General features: G+C 43.9%; 1 protein-coding gene across 9 annotated transcripts in view; it reads left to right on the top strand.

Annotated features, from left to right (window-relative positions):
* Positions 1–22,020, top strand: part of AMOTL1 (angiomotin like 1) — a 164,308-nt gene that overhangs the window by 75,042 nt on the left and 67,246 nt on the right. For 8 of the 9 annotated variants that reach the window (XM_032488304.1, XM_032488303.1, XM_032488305.1 and 5 more), the window contains 2 exons: positions 15,687–15,836; positions 20,650–21,577. In XM_032488304.1, coding sequence (XP_032344195.1) covers positions 15,687–15,836; positions 20,650–21,577 — 1,078 coding nt within the window. Of the gene's footprint in view, positions 1–15,428; positions 15,508–15,686; positions 15,837–20,649; positions 21,578–22,020 lie in introns of those variants that run through there. The other variant, XM_032488306.1, reaches the window with a different exon arrangement.

The following is a 22,020-nucleotide window of genomic DNA, read 5'->3' as shown; positions in this document are numbered from 1 at the left end:
TAAGCTTTGTAACAGCCCTATGTAGCAGGTCCTGCTAACCCCATTTACTGTAAGGTTAACGAGCAGCAAGAAATGAACTCATTTGCTCCAGTTTACATAGCTAATAAATGGAAGAGCCTGGATTCTTACATAGTTTAGGAAGCAGATTTGCCAAAACAAAACGCATGGCATATGCTTTCTTTCCATTTAGCGGATGTTTTCTCCTCTAGTGTTTTTATTCTTTAAATCTTTCTAATACTCTGGTCTTTTGTGTCTTGACATCTTCCTTTTTGTCCAAGGATTGCCTGACTTCCTGCCAGGCAAGTTATTACAGTTTCTTTTCTCCTCACCTCCTGAAGGTAATCTCATGGAGCCTTTTTGCTCCAGTGAAATATCATTGTTGATTTGTATTTCCTTTTATAAGAATTCCTCAGGGGCAAGAAGATGCATTCCTTGCAGGTGTTTTCTAGAGGGGCTGCTTTCTTTCTTCAGATGCATTTTCTTTAATCAGCGGGGTCTATTCATCTGACAAATAGAGTTCAAGCCACGCTTTACATCAGAGAGCCTCGGTATGTCTTCTCTGTTTGTTTCCCCTGCTTCTGGGGGCTGTAGGCATCTTCCTTTGCTTGGGCAGGGAGGTAACTCATTTTCAGTGATGACTGGTTTGCAGCCATTTCCATCTTAAAGTTCTCCCTAGGTTTCACGTCTTTTGGTGGAAGAGACTATAGAACATAGAGCAGCATTTCTCTAAGTTTGGTCTGTGGAACCCTGGGGGTTTCTGAGACCTAAAAACTATCTTCATAATAATACTGACACATGTGCCTTTTCCACTGTACTGACGTTTGTACTGGTGGTACAAAAGCAGTGGTGGGTAAAACTGCAGGTGCGTCCACATGAGTCAAGGCAGTGGTACCCGACTGCACTGGAAGTCAGTTCACTTCTCACCGGCACACGATGTGAAGAGCCCATTTCACTTAAGAGTGTTCTTGTTGAAGTGGTACATGATTGAATCTATTAAATCTGAAACCTCAAGTACATCTTTTTTAGTGTCTTGTGTGACAAGGTGGAAAGCACACATAATGTACTTCTGCTGTGAACTGAGGAAGAGCACTTGTATGACAAGTTAAGCACTTGAGTTCTGAGCTTAACGAGCAGCTTTTCTCATCTTTAGTTGAAAGAACAGTTGACAAACTATGGTTATTCTGAGCTGGGTATTTGGTAGACATTGTTTCAAAATGAATAAAGGGAGACTGCCACATCAAGAAGATTCATAAACAAGATTATACTGCACAGCACAGGGAAATATACACAAGACCTTGTGGTAGCTCACAGCGAAAAAAATGTGACAGTGAATACACGTATGTTCGTGTATAACTGAAAAATTGTGCTCTACACTAGAATTTGACACAGCATTGTAAAATGACTATAACTCAATAAAAAAAGTAAAAAAAAAAAAAAGAAAATCCATGGACAGTATTTCCTGCCATTGATAAAACTCGAACTTTCAAGTGAAAATTAGAATTTTGGAAAACTTGCATTTGCCACTGTGAGCTTGACAGCTTCCCAATACATAAACGACTTTCCTGATGATTGCAATCCATGGTCTATTGGCAAATGTGATTTTGTTGATATTACTTACTTGAAATATTTCCACGTATTCCAGATTTTGCATATAATTCAGTGAACTGAAAATGACGTGGGTCATTTTCCTGAAGACCAAATGTATGATGTTAGGAAATCCTGCACTGGTAAAGAAAGCTCCCTTCAAAGTGAAAGATGGACCAATAGATTTTAATGTAATAGAATACAGAGGACTATTCAAGATGTGGTTTTATATTTTACATTGCAACTACCTTTAAGGAATTACCACTTGTTGAGTTTTGGTGTAGTTTCAAAGAATAGTCACACATATAAGACAAGGCTATTCCAGTACTCCTCCTTTTTCCAACTACGAATTTGAATGAGGCCAGATGTTCTTTGTCCACTTCAACTAAAAATCATGTAGCAATAGACTGACAGCAGTAAGAGATGTGAGAATCCAGCTGTCTCCTATTAAGCCACACGTTAAAGAAATTTGCAAAATTATAAAACAATACCACTCTTCTCACTGCTTTTGTTTTATTTTATTTTATTTTATTTTTTGCATTTTAGAAATGAGTTTTCCTAAAACTATTTTATGTAACTTATAATGGGTTTATTCTTTTCAAATGAGTAACATGTATTTTAATATTGCTCAGTTTTAATTTCAAGTACAGTAAATACAGACAGGTATGGCCCACTTAAACAAAAGCTTTTTGGGTCCTCAGTAATTTTTAAGAGGGTAAAAGGGGCCCTAAAACCAAAAAGTCTGAGCACTTTTTCTTTTTCTTTTTTGGAGTGGCAAAGATGATAGATGAGACCAGCTGGACTTGAGTCCTGGTTTTGCCATTTACTGGTTGCGTTACTTTTGGCAAGTTATTCTCAGTGCCTTAGTTTCCTCATCTGAGAAGTGAGGATCATCCTCTTAGAGCTGTTGTGAGGATGAAATGAGTTAACGTGAATTATTCAGAACATGTCCTTCACATAGAAAATTCTGAGTTGCGTTTGGTTACTTCCACTTCCCTCTTTCCAAGGCACATAGTTGATTTGCCTCCAGAAAATTGTGTTTTGCAGCGTTTAAAAGCCTTACCCATTTGTGTGAGGTCCAAAGAAACTGTAAATCGGGCGTTCGTACAGTGAACTCCATGAATTTAGTGTGTGTGCATTTCTCTCGAGCTGGCTCTGTAGGTCTTGACAGATTCTTTTGAAGAGGCTTCCGTGATACCAGACAAGCAGGCGAACGAGAGGAAAGAGGTTAAGTGTGGCTGCTCCGCACAGTTCTAGATCCAGTGTGTCTGCTCTGCAATGCACGTGGACACTGTGTCCTGGCTCCCCGCTCCATGCTACCATCCACCTGCCTGTGTTACTGCATTTGTGCACCGCTGGGCAGTCCTCTGCTTTATGCATCTGTCTCCCTCACAAATCTCAGATTTGGTCCTCATTCTGGGTACTGTCTTGCCCCATAGAGGCCCAGTGTCATAGGTCTTTGTGGAATGAATAAATGAGTAGATGGAGTTAGTGAGTGATTTTGCATTCTGCTGCTAATCAAATTCACAGACCCCCTGACCCTCTGTAACTTGTAGGAGTTGTGAGGAGTCCAGATCCTATCACAAATATCTAGGTGGCTTTAAATATCATTTAAATACCATGGAGTGCTTTACAATGGAGTCAAAACTGAGTTTGCATCTCAGCATTAAGGCTCTGCACTGTGTGACCCAGAGCATGGCATTCCTGGTTTTGCGTAGGTAATAAAGGAGACTAGGACCTAATTCTCAGAGATGTGAGAATTACCTGAGATAATATTTGCATCATGTCATGTTCAGTAATGTTACTTTTTGTGCCTTCTTCCCTATAATTAGATGGTTACTTCTCTCATATGATTTGATGGCCTGGTTGGCTATGTGATGTCTGAGTTACAGATTTAGAAGTATTTGTCATGTGATATGGTAGGCAGTTTCCCCTGTTTTCCCTCATCATGTTGAATTAGATTTTTTTTTTTTTTGAGGGGTAGGTAATTAGGTCTTTCTCTCTCTTTCTTTCTCTCTTTCTTTCTTCTTTCTAGTGGAGGTATGGGGGATTGAACCCAGGACCTTGTGCATGCTAAGCACACACTCTACCACTGAGCCATACCCTCTGCCCCTACTGTATCTTTATAACAATATTTTAGATGTAACTTAAATAGCTATATTTCCTTACCAGTCATTCAGGTTAGTAATTATGAAATATAGGGCATTACCACTATAGACTTCAAATCTGAATTTATTAAAAGTTAACATATTTAGGGCGATGGGTACAGCTCAGTGGTAGAGTGCATGCTTAGCATGCATGAGGTCCTGGATTCAATCCCCAACACCTCCAAAAAAAAAAAAAGTAACAAATTTACACAAAGGATTCTGCACTTTAAAGAAGTCACTGCAGGTTGGCTGGCTGGTTGGTTTTAGAAAAAGTTGTCTCCTTTAACTTTTCATCATTATTTGGATTAATCAAATCTGACATGTTTTGGCTTAAGATGTGATCTGTTTACAAAATTTCAGTTTGTCATACCTTTTCAGTGCATGAGTTGTATGAGATCTTACATGGCAGAGAGGAATTGCAAGCTTCCCAAACCCGGCTCTGCATTCAAATCAACCATGAAGTGTGGCCAAAAAAATTCATGTCTGGTCCACACTTGTGGCGATCCTCATGTTACAGGTCTGGTGTCGGGGCTTGGAGGTGACATTTCTAACACGTTCCATGGATGACTCTGACACGCTGCAGGCTTTGGGATTCATTGTTAAAGTAGAGAGACACCATCATGAAAGTACTATGTGGTCACATGGAAGAGTGGGAAGGGTGGCTTCATCTGTTGCCTTGGTGTTGGTGATTGGCAGGCAGTGTGCTCTTATTTTTTCTTTTTAAACTCAATAAAATAATTTTTATTGAAATATAGCTGGTAGAGTGTGCTCTTATTCCTTGAAGCTTTTGTAAGAAATAACTCAAGCAAAATAGTTCTGGATCCTTCTGTGCCTCGTATATGCAGGCACATAGGGAAGGAAGGAAACGTTCCCAGAGCCTTTCCCCATTATCCACAAGCAAGAGCATTTCATTAAAACTCCTCTAATATTAATGCAAGGAATTTGGTGGGAAAAGAGGGTTTAGAATTAAGTGTGCATTATTGAGGGATCTGGGGAAGGGAGATGAGTAAAAGGGCTTTGCTTTCGGAGAGGCTGAGGGGCTCTGCTGCTGCCTAGCGTTGTGGCTCTGGGCATGACGTGCCCGCCATGAGCCTTTATCTCTGTCTATAAAATGGGAATAGGGTGATGATAATTAAATACAATAATTTTTGTATCATCCCTGTACTTAATAGGCCCTCAGTATATGGTAGCTCCTGCTATTATTAATTATAGTCTTATTACTAAAGGGATGTTTAATTTCTTGGGTGATATTGGTTGATTTAGATTGTGTAGTTTGGCTTAAATGACTTCATGAGCCGATACTGACTTATGAGGTGGGTGAGTGTGCTAAGAAGAAATTGCAGAGACTAACTACTATATATAAAATAGATAAACAACAGGTTTCTTCTGTAGAGCACAGGGAACTATATTCAGTACCTTGCAGTAACCTATAATGAAAAAGAATATGAAAAGGAATATATGTGCGTATATGTATGACTGAACTATTATGCTGTACACCAGAAATTGACACAACATTGTAAACTGACTAGACTTCAGTTGAAAAAAAAAAAAGAAGGAGAAGAAGAAGAAATGTACTTGCTTCCCGAGAGTCCCAGCCCCTGTGAGATGCTGCTGCCTGGCCGACCTCGCGGTGTCACTCAGCTGCAACAACCCGGGCTCAGAGGCCAGAGGCGTCTGATGAGCGGCTCCCCTCTCTCTGCAGTGTGGGTGAGCGAGGGAGCTTTGAGGAGCACAGCTGCATTCATGTTGGCGTTCTAGGTCTTGGGGTTTATTTTAAGGTTTTTCATCCTGTTTGTTTTCCTTTGTTCAAAAAACATTAAGTGCTTACTGTCTGCATTCCATGATGGAGACACGTTTAAGCAGTGGCGCTCACATGCTGGTAATATTTTTTCTCCCCCAGTGGGAATGTAATGTGACCAGGGCACCCGAAAGAATACCTCTGTGGTCCTGAGATAGGTATGAACAAGCAGACTATGTTTAAAGGTTATTTACATTTCAGTTATTTAATGAATATGGGGCTTATTTATTAAATTTATCAGAGTACGTAAGTTCTAGAGATCTATTACACAGCATAGTGCCTAGAGCTAACAGTGCTGTATTGTATACTTAAAATTTGCTAAGGAGATAGATCTTAAGATTTAAAAAAATTTTTTTTAAATTATAGTTGATTTACAGTTTTGCGTTACTTTCTGGTGTATAGCATAGTGATTCAGTTATATGTGTGTATATATATATTCTTTGTCATTATAGGTTATTTCAAGATATTGAATATAGTTCCCTGTGCTATATATAGTAGGACTTGCTGTTTATCTATTTTATATATAGTGGTGTGTATCTGTTAATCCCAAACTCCTAATTTATCCCTCCCTCATCCCCTTTCACCTCTGGTAACCATTAGTTTGTTTTCTATGTCTATGAGCCTGTTTCTGTTTTGTAAATAAGTTCATTAGTATCATTTTTTTTTAAGATTTCACATATAAGTGATACCATATGATACTTATCTTTGTCTGACTTACTTAGTATGATAATCTCTAGGTCCATCTATGTTGCTGCAAATGGTGTTATTTTATTCTTTTCACGGCTCAGTACTATTGTTAAGATCTTAACACATGCGCACAATTGCAGGCACACACAATTAAGGGGGTGGGAGGAAGCTTTGGGAGGTGATGGATATGTCTGTGGCCTTGATGGTGGTGATGGTTTCATGGTATATACTTATCCTCAAACTCATTCAGTTGTATACACTAAATTTGTGCAGCTTTTTACGTACTGCAATAAAGTGGTGTAGAAGAAAAGCTTACCTGGGGAAAGGAATCTCCGGAGTCCAGGTACTTCTAGTTGTAGATAAGTTAGACACCAGATACATCGCTGTGAAGGATGAATTATGATGTTATGTGCAATTGGAGTCAAGATATTTGCATAGCCTTTCGATTTGATGTTAAAATCCAAATTTAAAAGGTGACTTCTTCTTTGTGATAAGGTCCCTTTGTTCTGGCTACTGTCATGGTGTACTGCCTGTGACTCTGGACTGAGATGATTCCTTTTGTTTTTTTCTGATATGTACGTGGACACCTGCAGAAGTCTGATGACTCTGCTCCTGTTCCCAGACCTGTAAGGACATACAAACCCAGGGCTGCCTTTAGGGCACAGACCCCGGGCTCTGGGCCTGTGGGGGTGGGGGTTGAGTGGGACCAAAGAGCACCTGCCTCTAAATATGAGTTTATGAGTTTGTGTTCAAGCTACAGACTTCCCGTGATGTTGTTACCTCTAGTGTGTACAAAGCTCCTGCAGGATTTGGATCACAGCATACTTGTAATTAACCTGTTTTAGCACTAGATGGCTTTCTACCCACCCCCGAGTAGCTTTTAGCAAGCCTCCATCTCCTGAGTAGTTTGAAAGAAACAAACTCACCTTTGAGTTAAGTGCTGTAGAATTAAGAATATGTTTATAACTAGTTATTTAAAAATGTATCTTAATTCCATTAACGTAGATTTATTGAGTGCCCATTATGTGCTGGAAACTGCTCAGGACTGAATCATTGATTCAAAAAATATGCACTGAGCATCTCCTTTGATCTTATTTCTGCTAGACACTGGAGATGCAGAGGTAAATAAGACACGGTCCCTGCTGTTAATCAGCTTATGAGTTAATGAGGGGGAGGAAGCAAAAACCAAATTCACAGGCAGTTTAGTATGTCGTGGCATAAATGTGCCTGCATGCGATGGGAGCACAGGTGAGTGGCATAAAAAATTGGGGGCGGAGGGGCAGATGATTTCCTGGAGGAAGTGGTGCGAGCGTAGAGCTTCCAGACGTTCGGATAGTCAGTGTATATATTTTAGCATTTAGTGGATGCCAAAGTAAGAATTTCCTTTACTGATACGGGGAGGAAGGCCTTCCAAATAGAGGAAACTTTGAGGGGACTGCAAGAATTTCTCTAGGGTTTGTGCAAAAGATATTTGGGACAACAGATACCAGTTACTGTAACTCAAAGCAGAGCATGCTAAGTCACATAGTACTTAAGATACGAACAATGTTGTTTTCTTAGAATAGGGGTCAGAACAATTAATTTTTTTCTATAAAGTAAGTCTCTATCTATTAGAAGTTCTCAGTGGTAAGCAGAACCAAGTAACTCTGGCTAACTTAAGCAAAAGAGGAATTTATTGGACGTATGTCGGGCAGCTCACATATTAACGGGAAGGCACAGAAAATGGGCAGGAATCTAGGTGAAGATCTACCGGGAACCCAGCTACAGGTAGGCTTCTTGTCTAGTGAGGATGGGGGCCACCATGGACACCAGTGCTGCTCCTGGACTCCTGGGGATATTGTTACCACAGATAATTTATCAACACCCTTTGTTTTTGTGTCATTTCCTCAAGATTCAGAACGTTCGGTTGGAACATGAGTTGTCTGAGTCAAGGTCCTCCTAACTGCTAGAACAGGGAGGGGAGGGGACCTTTTGGCTTCTGTAACAGCGGGTAGACCCAGCCCCCCAGGCTTACACAATGACTTCCGGGTTCTCCAACACTCTCAGTATTTAATTAGAGGTGATTTCCTGACTGTCAGGAAAATGGTAGGTAGTAGTTGAAAGTTGAACCACCTAAGTTCTTTTCCTTTTCTGCAGTGTTAGGAAAATAATGTGCTAGCACATTTATCTATTTATTTTTATTAAAGTGTAGTTGATTTACAATGTTGTGTTAGTTTCTGATGTACAGCAAAGTGATTCAGTAATGTTCTTTTTCATATTCTTTTCCAGTATAGTTTATTGTAGGCTATTGACTATAGTTCCCTGTGCTATCTAGTAGGACCTTGTTGTTGATCTATTTTGTATATAGTATCTGCTAATCCCAAAGTCTTAATTTTTTCCCTCCCCCACTTTCCCCTTTGGTAACCATAAGTTTGTTTTCTATGTTTATGAGTCTGTTTCTGTTTTGTAAATAAGTTCTTTTGTATCATTTTAGATTCCATGTATAAATGATGTCATGTGGTATTTGTCTTTCTCTGTCTGACTTACTTCATTTAGTATGATAATCTCTAGGTCCATCCATGTTACGCAAATGGCACTATTTCATTCTTTTTTATGGCTGAGTAGTATTCCATTGTATATATGTACCACAACTTCTTTATCCAGTCATCTATCGATGGACATTTAGGTTACTTCCATGTCTTGGCTATTGTAAATGGTGCTGCTATGAACATTGGGGTTCATGAATCTTCTCAAATTAGAGTTTTCTCTAGTTATATGCTCAGGAGTGGGACGACTGGATCATGTGATAACTCTATAGTGCTTTTAAAAACTCTCTTAAATACTGGATTCTGGGTCTGTAGATACAGCTTCATCCTCCTCCTTACCCATATCCATGCTCCAATGAATTCTCCATCCCTTAAAGAGATCAAATGCGTTTGTGACTCAGTCCTTGTGCTTCTCCTTTGCCTTGTTAGACTGTCTTCCTCACTAGCACCCTCTCCTCACCCTAGAGCAGATTAACGTCCTCCTCCTTTTCCCCGGTACTGCTCACGAGTCTCTTTCGCCTTTTCATTTTAGCTCTGAATCACCTCCATCAATCAACAAGTAGTAATAAATGACTCCTGAGCTCCCAGAGCTTTGTGTCCCTTTAACAGTGCACTTACGCTGTTCGGTGAAATTTGGGTGGTTGTGTTCCCATTGCCTCCAGAACCAAATCCTCATATCCTGCGGCCAAGGACGGTCTTCCTCATTACTCTGTTATTTACAGCTCCCAGTATAGCGCCCTGTTGAACCTAGTTGTTACTTTAAAGTTTAAGCGTATGTGCGCACTGATAATCTCTCAGAGATGTTTCTAAACAAGCATTACAGAATTAAACTTCACACAACTTTAGGTAAAGTTACTCATCACAAATTTCACTTTGAGAGAGTCCGCATGAAATAGGGACTGGTGTATAGATTTTACTTGTTTTCTAAATAGGTGAATTGATCCGAGGATTTGAATTCAGGTTCGGTGCCCAGGAGGACCACATCATGTAGAGGCTGGGAATTTTAAAAACCTTACCTGCTCCCACCCCCTCCCCTCCCCCATCTTGGGTTTCAAATGATGGCTCCTTGGGGGACAGTGAGTGAGAAGGCGTATTCAGCGGTGTGCCTACAGTTTGCTGTTAGAGATTCCTGTTTCCTTTTTAAATGTGTGTGCTGCGTGCAGGTGTTCACAGAGGAGGGTCCCGAGACCTGTCTGCTTCCTTCAGGCCTCGGGGTCCTGAGTGAGGGAGCTGGGGGAACAGACCAGCCCTTACTTTTCAGGTAGTAGTGGTGAGATCTCCGGGCTCCTTCTAAGCGCTGTTTCTAGGGCATCTGTCTCCCTGAGCAGAGTATTCTGTTCCCCGGAGACACCTCCAGTTCTGCCAGAATCAGCAGGCTTGGGTTACTTACATTTAACTTGGAGCCCTCTTGTACTCTCAGCAAATTCCTTAGCTCTCTGAAAGGAAAGGTGAAGCCACAGAATTATTTGTTGCTGTGGTTAAAATCTCTGTTATCAAGTTATAGGAGGTTATTCCGATCTCTACAGTGGACTTGTCTTTAAAGGCATCGGGAGGCTTTGGCTCCTGTGGAACTGGCAGGAAGTTTTGCACTTCGGCGCAGTGACAGCTGGGAATTTCGCAGTTGAGCGGGGGCTTTGAGCCTGCAGACCCTGGAGCACCACTGTCAGCTGCAGCAGGGACAGCGAGTGCTCCCTCATCTTAGGGAACTGAGGGGTCCAGGGAATCCCCGGGAACTCTCCGAGACTCGCTTTTTGGGGACCTTTTCTTTTAACTTGGTGGTGAGACCATCCCAGTAGAAATGCTGAGTTCTCCATCAGTCAGCAGGTAGCATCCAGCAGAGAGCACATATGTACAGAAAGTAGCAAGTACATGGATGGTGCCTGTCTTCAGGCTCCGCGGGGAAGTAGCACCCGCCTGTATTAAGTGACGACTGCATACTACTAGGCAGTCAATGTTAAGTGCTAAGTGTGCTTTTCAGATCATCATTGCTGTGGCCCTTGAGAGAAGGAAGGCCAGTGCGGGGTGGGGGAGGGTGTTCTAGGGGAGGTGAACCTGAGGAGGTAAATCTGCTGGGGTGAATTTTAAAGGACCCGGGGAGGGGAGTGTGAAGCTAGCGGACAGCATTCCCAGCGGGGGCTTGGAGAATGAGGGCGGCATGTTCACGGGATGCTGGGATGCTGAGGGGACCAGCGAGACTGTTGACAGGTAAAGGAGGGGTCTGATTGTACACAGCCCTAAAGCCAAACAGAATTTGAACTTGAAGCTATAGCCAAAATGGTGATGTGCAAGGGACTGGCGTCATTGGAAGTGGAGTTCAACACCTGGTGGCTCCCAGTTGTGTGAGTGTTGGGTGATAGCGGCCTGACAGTTTGAATGTCCTCTGGTATTTACACCTGAAGGAGACTTCCGAGCCTGCGATGGTGGTCTGTTTATGGATTCAGGATCTGATCTCAGGGAATGAACTCGTTGTGAAGTGATGAGCAGGTGACCTGCCGTGCCTCGTGCCTCCCCCAGGAAGCCCACTTCATTTTACCTCAATTCATTTCTCCTTCAGCCATGAGGCCGTCGTTACTGCTCCTATGGAGTGAGGAGAAAAGTCTCATTCAGGATCACTTTCCCTAAAGGCATCTGGACAGTGACAAAGAAAGTAAGAGCGTAAAACCATCATGAGAAGGAAGTTTTCGGTGCTTTGGGAGCCAGGCAGAAGCAGTCACACTCGTAAAGAGAGAAGCAAAGGATTCTTCGTGTGGACAAATGACATGCAGTTTTTGTAAAGAAAAAGGGACTATTCTTGGCGAAATGGGCCATCGTCAATATAAGACAGAAGCATCGAACCCTCAGTCTAGAATTTTAGAATTTCACCCTCTGCTGAGTTCAGCACAAACAGATGTCTCCCTTTCCTTCAGGCGGGAGTCCTAAGCGGCTGCGCGCCCCCTGCTCAGAGGGAGACCCTGGGCTGGTTTTCTATTGCTTCTCCCACTCTCCCCACGCCGACTAAATCTGTGTCAGCCACGGGCCTCAGATGAAGGTCTGGTTTGAAAGTAGGTGACTGCAAGTTACTAAGTCAAGAGCGCCTTCCGCGGAAATTATCTTTGCAAAGCCGTGAGAGGCGACTCCATGTACAGATTACACAGTGTTGAGCCGGCAGAATCCTTGGTTGGCCGTGGACTCCCCTAAAAACCGGCATTGTCACTTAGGTCCTGGGCCCAAGCCAGGCCTTGCGGTGCTGACCGAGTAGGGGTGGTATCCTGGGGTCCCCTGTGGTTTCTCACAGCTTGTGCCTCCGGGGATGGAGAAGTGCTAACGAGGAACAGCATTTCTGCTCATGTCAGATGCTGATGCCCAGTTTTTTAATTTCAGATACCCTAGACCCTGTTGGTGAGATTAGGTACCCTGCATTTTGCATAAGAAAATTGACTCGGTGCTACCGGAGTGCCTGATGAAGACCCTGAGCTCAAATAAGAAAGGGAGAGATTAGGTGCAGGTGGGACTGGGGATGGAGCCACGCATCCGTCTTTGCTGCAGAGCCCAGGACTCTCATGTGGATGCTGAGATGCCTGTTACTGTCATTTTACCTTGGCTTCCAGGTGAGGGAGCTGGAAGTGAAAGGTTCCCTTAGGGTGTGGCAGGGCTGGGGTGGCGCACATGGTTGTCTCTTGCCTTAGTGAAGTGTTGATACCTGGGCCTGTCTGTCTGCAATTCTTTTTTTTTTTTTTTTTTAACACAAGCATTTATTTCTTGCTGATATTAAGTCCTCTTGGAGGGAGCAGGTGCAGGGGTATATGTGGGTCCTCTGATCGTTCAGGGATATAGCCTGATGGATACTCTGTCATCTTCAATACAGGGCTCCCATGCTTGCTTTAAGCATCAGCACGTGGCCACCCAAGAGGGGAGGAGAGTACGATTCATCTGTGAGAGGGTTTTATGAGCCAGTCCTAGAAGTAGCACATATCTTTTCTGATAACCTTCAGAACTCAGTTATACAATCAAACTTTTCTACGCATGAGGCTGGGAAAAGTAGATTCTGTGTGTCCCCAGGAAGACTAGAGAAAGGGGTTTGGTGAACACATAGCAAATCTCTGTCACAGTCCCAGTGTCTAAGAACAAATACAGTGTCATCTTTTTCCCTTGCATAGAAGCACCTCCTCCCCTCTCCAAAGATTTCTTCCATCTCTAAATTGCAACGTCTGTTCTGACCGTCTGCACAGCCAGCCTTGGCCCCTCACCTCGGAGGAGAGGGGGCAGCAGTGGGAAAAGATCTCATGGTCGGTGTGCAGGCCGCCAGGTCTTAAATGACTATTGATGTGGAGCTGGGTGTCCTGTCCTTCAGTCTGCACAGGCGTGTGTGTGAAGCGTGTTAGCTCTTTCTTAACACTGAGGTCTATAGAAGAAAGGGTGAAAGGCGGGCGCATCTTTGGTGCCCTCTGTGCTCAGCCCCTGCCCGCCTTCAAGCCCTGTCCTCTGCGGCTGGAGCCCTTGAGCGGACTCTCACTTGGCAGGCTGTTGGTGCCCTGGTGCCCTGGTGACTCGGAGTGGCTTAGTGCCGGGCTCTTAGCTGGGCCCCGTGTTGAAAGCATGTATCTATACACACACACGTGCCCTGCACATTACTTTATAAACCCATACATATGTAGTCACATACGTTGTTTTTTGGGGCAAGATTTCTTTTTTAATTACTGTTTTAGTTTGAAATGATTATAGACTTACCGTAAGTTTAAGAAGAAGAACAAAGAGGCTCCGAGTACTCTTCACCCTGTACCACCCCCGCCCCCAATGGTAGCATCTTCGTGACTATGACAAAACCAGGAAATCGACATTGGTACGATCCACAAATCTTACTCAGATTTTGCCAGTTTCATATGTGCTTATGTGTTATACACGTATGTTCTTAGGCCTCAAGGTTATTGGCAGTTTATTCTCTGTTATCACTTGAAAATTTTAGTCACATGACTAGACGGTGTGACCTGAAGCAGTCATATGCTGGCACGTGCCATTTGTGACCCACATCTACAGTCAGAGAACACCACACTTTCTCCACTGAAGTGTGTGGGTTCTCAGCTCCTGCCTGACTCTGATTTGGTGGGGGAGCGGCTGAGGATGCAGGAGGTGTGTTTGTGGGTTTTTTGTTTGTTTCTTTTCTTGTGTGTACTGTTCTCCCACTAGCTTGGGGCTTCTCAGCGCTGACTGCATGTTGGAATCATACAAGTTGCTTTATAAAATCAGGATGCCTGGGCCCTGTCCCAGGGATTCTGACTGACCAGGTCTGGGTGAGGCAGGGGTACTGGCGTTGTCAAAGCTCCTAGGTGATGCTACCGGGTGGCCAAGGTTGCACTGTGCGTCTCTCCAACTTTCCACTGAAATTTTCCACCTGCCCAAAGCAGACGCCGGGCCAGGATCTGCCTTTGGATCCAGGTCGTCAATGACTCCTCATTTTAGCCTGAGACTTTTAGGTTTATAAATGTAGACAGTGAGGGCCAGAAAAGGCTGCATTTCTTTCCTGGGTAGTCCTTGCAGGTTGGCCAAAAAGAGAACACGGACAGATACTGTCACAGGCGCTGGAACTGTGATTTAGTATGCCATTCATACTTGTTTATATTCATCCTTAAGATCTAAGTCACAACTACATGATTTATTTTAATGTTCTAAGGTAAATATCCTAGTTGTTAAAAATTTTTTTCTTTTTCTCTCTAGCCCAGACGTGCCTATGAGACATGTGAGCACACATACAAATAATATTTCAGGGGTAGAGGTGAATAAACTGAGAAAGAAGATGAATAAATCCCCATCACAGCCTCACAGAGCAATTAGTTGCTTCCTACTAGCTTTGGCCTTATGGGGGCTGGGCAGATAACAATCCTGGCAGGAAATTTCAGATGATCTGTTTGAAGTGATGGCTGAAAAACATTATTTGTCTTCTAATGGGATTGTCATTTTTGCTTTGTTTTCTTTATGTTTTTGTGTTTTGTTTTGTTTTGATGGACGCCCTGGGAATTGAACCCGGTACCTCGCTCGTGCTAATCATGGTGTCTCCCACTGAGCTATACCCACCTTCCCCAAATGGGATTATCTTTGGGGCCGGGATTTTAATAATAATACTAAAAAAAAAATAGCACGACTCTTTCCTCAGAGTCAGTGAAGTTACTTTTGCCAAAAAGAGGCTTCCACGTGGAGCCCAGGCAGACCTCAGTGCAGAGAGGACAGGCAGCCCAGATCCATCACGCGGGGTGTTCCCGCGACGCTGTATGGGCCGCATCAGTGCACTGTCGTGGTATCCTGTGTTCAGTGGCTGTACGGTTGTCACGTTGAATTGGAACAGGAGGCACACGACGGTGTGTGTGTGACGCAGGTACCCTGGAGCTGAAAGGCTGGTGCTTGGCAGAGGGAACCCATGACCCAGGCTCGCATTGCCACTCGAGGGTCAGAGACCATAGAGCGGGGCTGCGTGCCCTGGGCCCGGCTGGGACGGGCTCCCGCTAACACGTGGTCTGGCCAAATGACCAGCCTTCTCTGTATCTTCCCTATATTCCAAGAGACAGCTGCTCTTCCCATTTTAGTTTTCCTTTTCTGGCCTCCCTGTCCCCCCCACCCCCCCTCACACTTTCCGTGCCCCTACCTTGACCTTCCAGAACCTGGTGACTCGTCCGCGTCCACAGGCGACTTGATTTCTGTCTCTGCCGCCGCCCTTGGCAGTGGGTTGTGTGAATGCGTCCCTGCTTTCGCTCAGTGTGTCTTGAAAATTGTTATTGTGACCTCCCGGGTCATTCTGGTGGGTGGCTAGACTTGTGATGATGCTGAATAGTAACTTTGGAATTTTATGAATCAAAAAGACAGAGCTTCCCCTGCCAGTGGAAATTTGTGTGGGAGAAAGCCTGGTGTGAGTCAGGCAGGGAGGAGGGCCAGGACGATGTTATTGACACTAATATGCACTTTGCTTTTTGCCCCCAGGTCCCCCTTCTGCCTGTTACAGCCCCAGTAGCCCCGTCCAGATTCTGGAAGACCCCAACTACTTTTTCGCAGACTTTCAGCCCTATTCCGGGAGGCATGAAGCATCTCCTTTGACGGTGGAGGCAAACAGTAACATCAGGGAAAAAGCTGGTAAGTTATTCTACTGGCACTTGCGTTGGAAAAGCAGAACAATCTTATGTTTCTCGTTTTTAGCTCTTTTGCTTAATTTTTTCTCTCTCCTCGTTTTAAAAAATCGCATGTTGGATTATTGGTTGTCTCTTCATTGGTAGGTGCCTTATTTTTTTGTGCCAAAGTGTTGATAGAATATTTTATTCTAATATGTGACTCAGTGGAGAGAGTTCCTAAGTATCTAGGAACTTCAGAATTATACCATTTATTTCCTAATTTTTCTCTAGTTCCTAAATATTCTGCTGTACCTTCCCAGAATCTTGCATTTCTTTTTTTTCTTTTCTGCTTTCACTTTTACCTCCTTTTGCAAATCATTCAGAAATTCAGAGAAATTCAAAACTACAGTAGGGAAGGAACTGCCTCCTTTGTAAAAACTTCCTGCCTGTTTTTGAGGCCTTTTGAGTTTGGTGAAACCATGAAGGAATAAACCACTTTAAGGAACGATCTCAAGGTTCTTGCCCAATGTGCTTACGAAAAGGGAATTGAATAGTGTTCATGCTTGGTGAGACCCCATTCCTTTTTTATTATTCATCCCCTCAAATCATTTTCCTTTGGAAATATATTTTTATTTGAATTTGTATTTGTTTATTTTAAAGTGTGGATTTTTATTTGCATTTGCTTTGTTTCCTTAAGCCCTGAGGGTAAGGACTGTCCTCGTCACTCTCTTAACCCCCGCTCCTCTCAGAATGCCTGAATGTAACAGGTTGGCACTTGGTATTTGCGGACTGAGTGATGGCCCAACTCAACCCACACTGATAACTTATTCCTTGCGTTCTTCCCTGCTTATTATAGTTTTTGGCAGTTTCATCTTGTGTGGCTTTTCAGTGATCTGTTTTTGTTGTTTAAAAATTTGTATTGTTGAACTTTGGTTTTATATTTCAGCTACCATAAACATTCTCTGAAGGTGAGGGCAAAGTTTGAATTTCCTCCATGTGGCGTCTTGTGATGCAGATCTGAAGCCCGACTGTTATATAGAGGAGAGAGGTTCAGAGAAGCCAAGTAATTTGCCTGAGGTCACAGAGGTGTGATTTGGCAGTAGATCAGAGTTGAGCTTCAGGAACCAGTCTATAAAGTTCTTTACTCAACAGTTCTGTCCTGAATGCCTTCTGTGTAACGGGGTGGTGTTCTAGGCACTGGGATTTAACAGGTAAAACTCTGTTCTCTGGTGCTTGAATTCTAGAAGAGGAAGACAGATGATAAATACAGTGTTGATTGAAAGGAGAAGAAGCCAGAAGTAAAAGCTATTAGGCTGTTCAGGACATTTAAGCAACTGGCTAGGAGAGCTGGAACCCAGGGAGTGGGTGAAGGCATGGACGTTGGGGCTGCAGTCTTTGCTGTTACAGAGACACTAAAAATGTCATCTACCAGCACCTTTTCTCATATTTTAATACCAAAAAAGAGTAAGAGGGAGGTAATCCTGGAGAGCAGCCCTTGCCAAAAAAGGACAGTAACCCCAATAACACATCTCTGTGTGTCTACACATACACATGTGTGAGTGTATGTGTATCTATGTATCTAGCGAGCATATCACACCACCTTTATTTTTTTCTCGTTTTACTGAAAAACTAGCTTGGCCCTTGATTAAATGTAGGGAGCGAAGGAGACAAAAGGGTCAAAATTGAATGTGAAATTTCTACCTGGATGTCTCTTAGGATAAGGATGCCATTTTTGGGAAAAAATAAAGGCAGCCTTGGGGAAGAAGGATGGTTTGGGGGGAAATGATGTGTTCTGTGTATGAATGAAAACACAAAACTGTCATTGCACGGAATTGTAGAGTTGAAGTCTCTTAGAGATGGGCTAGCTCAATTCTCTCAATTTACAGGTGAGGGTATTGAGCTCAAAGAGAACAGGTGATTCGCTCAAGGGCTTGCCAGTAGTAAGTGGTAGAATTTTTATTATCCTAATGCTATAAATATTCTCAACATAATACTTCCTCGTACTATTGTGAAACGGGGTCAGTTTTACGGTTCATAGCACTCAGATCTTCTTTTACTGGTTAAATGTTTGACCCTCCGTACATGCAGGCACTGGGTCATGTGCTAGGGAGACCCCGATGAGGAGGCATGATCTTTGCCTTTAAGGAATTTAGAGTCTTGTATACATAAATAATTGCCTTCTACTGTGATCATCACTCTAGCGGAGACAGAACAGCGGAGCGTGGACAATGGAGAAGGAGGGCTCAAGCCTGCTGGGCTGCAGCAGGAAGGGTTTCACTGAGAAGGTTGCCTTGGAGCCATCGTTCAGAGCAGGTCTAGGAATTTCCCAAGAAGATGTGGTGAGAGGCATCTTTCTAGGCAGAGGGACGGATGGGAGCGAAGTCCTGGAATCAAGAGAGAGCCGGCATGTCTGGAAACTGTATGTCCTTAGGTATTGCTGGAACTTGAACTTGAACTCCGAGGGGTTGCCAGTGAGGGGCCAGAGATGTCATGAGGTGTTGCTGGATAGATAAGCAGTCCCTGCTATGCCCTAAGATGGACTGTCAGCCTCATCCTGTAATTAATTGTTGAGGAATTTGGTGCAGGGGAGTGATATGATTAAGTTTTTCATTTTGAACAATCTTTCAGGGTAGTGTGGAAGACAGGCTGGAGTCTGAGGGGTGGGTTTGGAAGTGGGAAGGAGGCTAGTGTCAGAGAAATCGAGGAAGCTGTTGGAATGGTTTGGGTATGAGGCTTCAAGGGCCTGTAATGTGATTTCGTTGTGGAATGAGTTGGATCCTGGATCTGTCTTTTCGTGCCTCTGTGACCTCGCTGATTTACCTTCTCCAAACCTCTGCTTTATCTGTAAGGTGAGGGAATTAATGCCTGCTTCATGCGATGATATATGGAATAAACTAAACAAATGAGAGAATTTAATACAGTACCTGGGATATTATATGCACTTTAAAGATGGTTCTTGTGGTTGTGTTGTGGTTATTAATAACGAACTCGGAGACTGGCATGGGAAGAAAGAGGAGAGTTGGAGTGATGTTTCATTTTCGGGGTGGAATTGACAGGCAGACAGTGTCTGGATGTTGGGGGTAACGGAGAGGAAGGAATTTGGGAAAACTCCCAGGCTTGGCAAAGAGTAGACAAGGTAGGGATACAAGGGTTGGGTGGGTGGGTGAGTCTCTTGAGGGGAGGAAGACATGTTGAGTCTGGAGGACCCACAGACCATCGGCTGGTGGTTATAGATGTGTGGGCCACGAGTCAGTACTTGCAGATGGACAGTGGATGTGATGAGGTTCTGTCGAGTGAGGGTGGAAGAGAACTCGGGGCCAAGCTGTGGGAAACACTAGCATTTAAGAGGCAGGTGGAGAAATGGGAGCCAGAAATGGAGTGTACAGAGAAGAAGCAGGATCCAGAACCAGGAGAGGGGGCAGCCTGGATGCCAAGTGAGGAGAGCATTTCAAGAAATAGGTGATTAGTCCCACTTCTGGGCACATATCCTGAGGAACCTCTAATTTGAAAAGATACACGTGCCCCAGTGTTCATAGCAGCACTATTTACAGTAGCCAAGACATGGAAACAACCCAAATGTCCATGGACAGATGACTAGATAAAGAAGTTGTGGTATATATATATATTTATACAATGGAATTCTACTCAGTCATAAAAAAGAATGCAACAATGCCATTTGCAGCAACATGGATGGACCTAGAGATTATCATACTGAGTGAAATGTCAGACAGAGAAAGACAAATATCATGATACCACTTATATGTGGAATCTAAAAAAAAAAAAGATACAAATGAACTTACTTACAAAACAGAGACTCAGACATAGAAAAGAAACTTTGAGTTACCAAAGGGGAAAGGAGGAAGGAGGGATAAATTAGGAGTTTGGGATGAGCAGGTACAAACTATTATATATAAACTGGATAAACAAGGGCCTACTGGATAGCACAAGGTACTACATTTAATGTCTTGTAATAACCTATAATGAAAAAGAATATATATACACATATACGTATAACTGAATCATGATGCTGTATACCAGAAACTACCATGACACTGTAAATCAACTATACTTCAGTTAAAAAAAAAAAAAGTAGTGATCAGCATGCGAAATGCTTCAGAAAAGTTAAGCTGGCAAGTTCTCCCTGGGCTTGATTACTAATCAGAGCAGTGGGGAGGGCGGTGGATGGAGCATTTGGAAAGGGGAGATGGCAAGTGTAGATTGCTTTCTGAGAATAATCAGAAGAGGGGGGGAAGCAGGGGGAGGGTATAGCTCAAGTGGTAGAGTGGGTGCTTAGCATGCACAAGGTCCTGGGTTCAATCCCCAGTACCTTCAATTTAAAAAAATAATCAAATAAATAAACCTAATTGCCTCCCCCACCCCAGCCCCCAAAAAACACTAAAAAAAAAAAAAATGAATAAATAAGAAGAGGAGGAGGGAAGGAGAGAGACAGGGTGGCAGTTAGAGGTTTACATGGGGCTGTGAAAAGGTGGTTTCTTTTTGTTTGGTTTTGGTTTTTGCTTGTAATTTTTTTAAGATGGGAAAGACTTGGCTTGTTTATATGCTGAAGAGAAGGGGCCAGTTGGGAGCTTGAAGGGAAAGGAGGCCCAAAGGCCTGAGCAAGGTCAAGGAGGCAGCAGGAGGCGAGGGAAGGGAGCACAGGGGAGTCTCTTTGAATTGGAGAAAAGCTTCCCTGAGAAACCACAGGGTAAATGAGGGTGATGGTGTGTTTGAAATCTTTAAATGCCACTATCATTAGAAAGTTCCTTGTTCACCTCGTTCATCCAAACCTATGTTCCCGTGGAACAGCCTGATCTCTTTTTCCCGTGTTTATCTTCTAGTTGAGGATCCTCTTTGTAACTTCCACTCCCCGAACTTCCCGAGGATCTCAGAGGTGGAAATGAGAGGTTCCGAGGATGCGGCAGCTGGAACAGTGTTACAGCGGCTGATCCAGGAGCAACTGCGGTATGGCACCCCGACCGAGAACATGAACTTGCTGGCCATTCAGCACCAGGCCACAGGGAGTGCAGGACCAGCCCACCCCGCCAACAGCTTTTCTTCCACGGAAAACCTCACTCAAGAAGACCCACAAATGGTCTACCAGTCGGCACGCCAGGAGCCGCAGGGTCAGGAACACCAGGTGGACAATACGGTGATGGAGAAACAGGTCCGGTCCACGCAGCCCCAGCAGAACAACGAGGAGCTGCCCACGTACGAGGAGGCCAAAGCCCAGTCCCAGTTCTTCCGGGGGCAGCAGCCGCAGCCGCAGCCACAGCAGCAGGGGGTGGTGGGTCACGGTTACTACATGGCCGGGGGCCCCAGTCAGAAGGCCCGGACGGAGGGCAGGCCCACGGTGAACCGTGCCAACAGCGGACAGGCGCACAAAGACGAGGCGCTGAAGGAACTGAAGCAGGGCCACGTCCGCTCTCTCAGCGAGAGGATCATGCAGCTGTCGTTGGAGAGGAACGGTGCCAAGCAACACCTCCCTGGCTCAGGGAACGGAAAGGGGTTCAAGGCGGGAGGGGGGCCCTCCCCAGCCCAGCCTGCAGCTAAAGTGCTGGACCCCCGAGGTCCTCCACCCGAGTACCCCTTCAAGACCAAGCAGATGGTGTCCCCGGTCAGCAAGACCCAGGAGCATGGACTTTTCTACAGTGACCAGCACCCTGGGATGCTGCATGAGATGGCCAAGCCTTACCCTGCCCCGCAGCCTGCGAGGACAGAAGTGGCCGTCCTGAGGTACCAGCCACCCCCAGAGTACGGGGTAACGAGGTGATTATCAAGCCTAGAGAGTTTTTTAAAGCAATTTAAAATTTTTTTTATTGAAGTATAGTTGATGTATATTATGATATGTTACAGGTGTACAATATAGTGATTCATAATTTTTAAAGGTTATAGTCCATTTATAGTTATTATAAAATACTGATTATATTCCCCATGTTGTACAATATATCCTTATATCTTATTTTATACCTAATAGTTTGTATCTTTTAATCCACCACCATCTTGCCCTTACCCACTTCCCTTTCCCAACTGTAACCACTAATTTGTCCTGCCTCTAAGTCTGCTTCTTTTTTGTTATATTCACCAGTTTATTGTATTTTATAGATTCCACATATAAGTGTTATCATACATTATCTGTCTTTATCTGTCTGATTGATCTCACTTAGCATAATGCCCTCCAAGTCCACCCATGTTGCTGCAGATAGCAAAAT

The sequence above is a fragment of the Camelus ferus genome, chromosome 10 (genome assembly GCF_009834535.1).
Source record: "Camelus ferus isolate YT-003-E chromosome 10, BCGSAC_Cfer_1.0, whole genome shotgun sequence".
In the NCBI taxonomy this organism is placed as follows: Eukaryota; Metazoa; Chordata; class Mammalia; order Artiodactyla; family Camelidae; genus Camelus; species Camelus ferus.
Note: the sequence above shows the minus strand (reverse complement) of the source record. Positions and strands in the feature narration are given on the sequence as shown.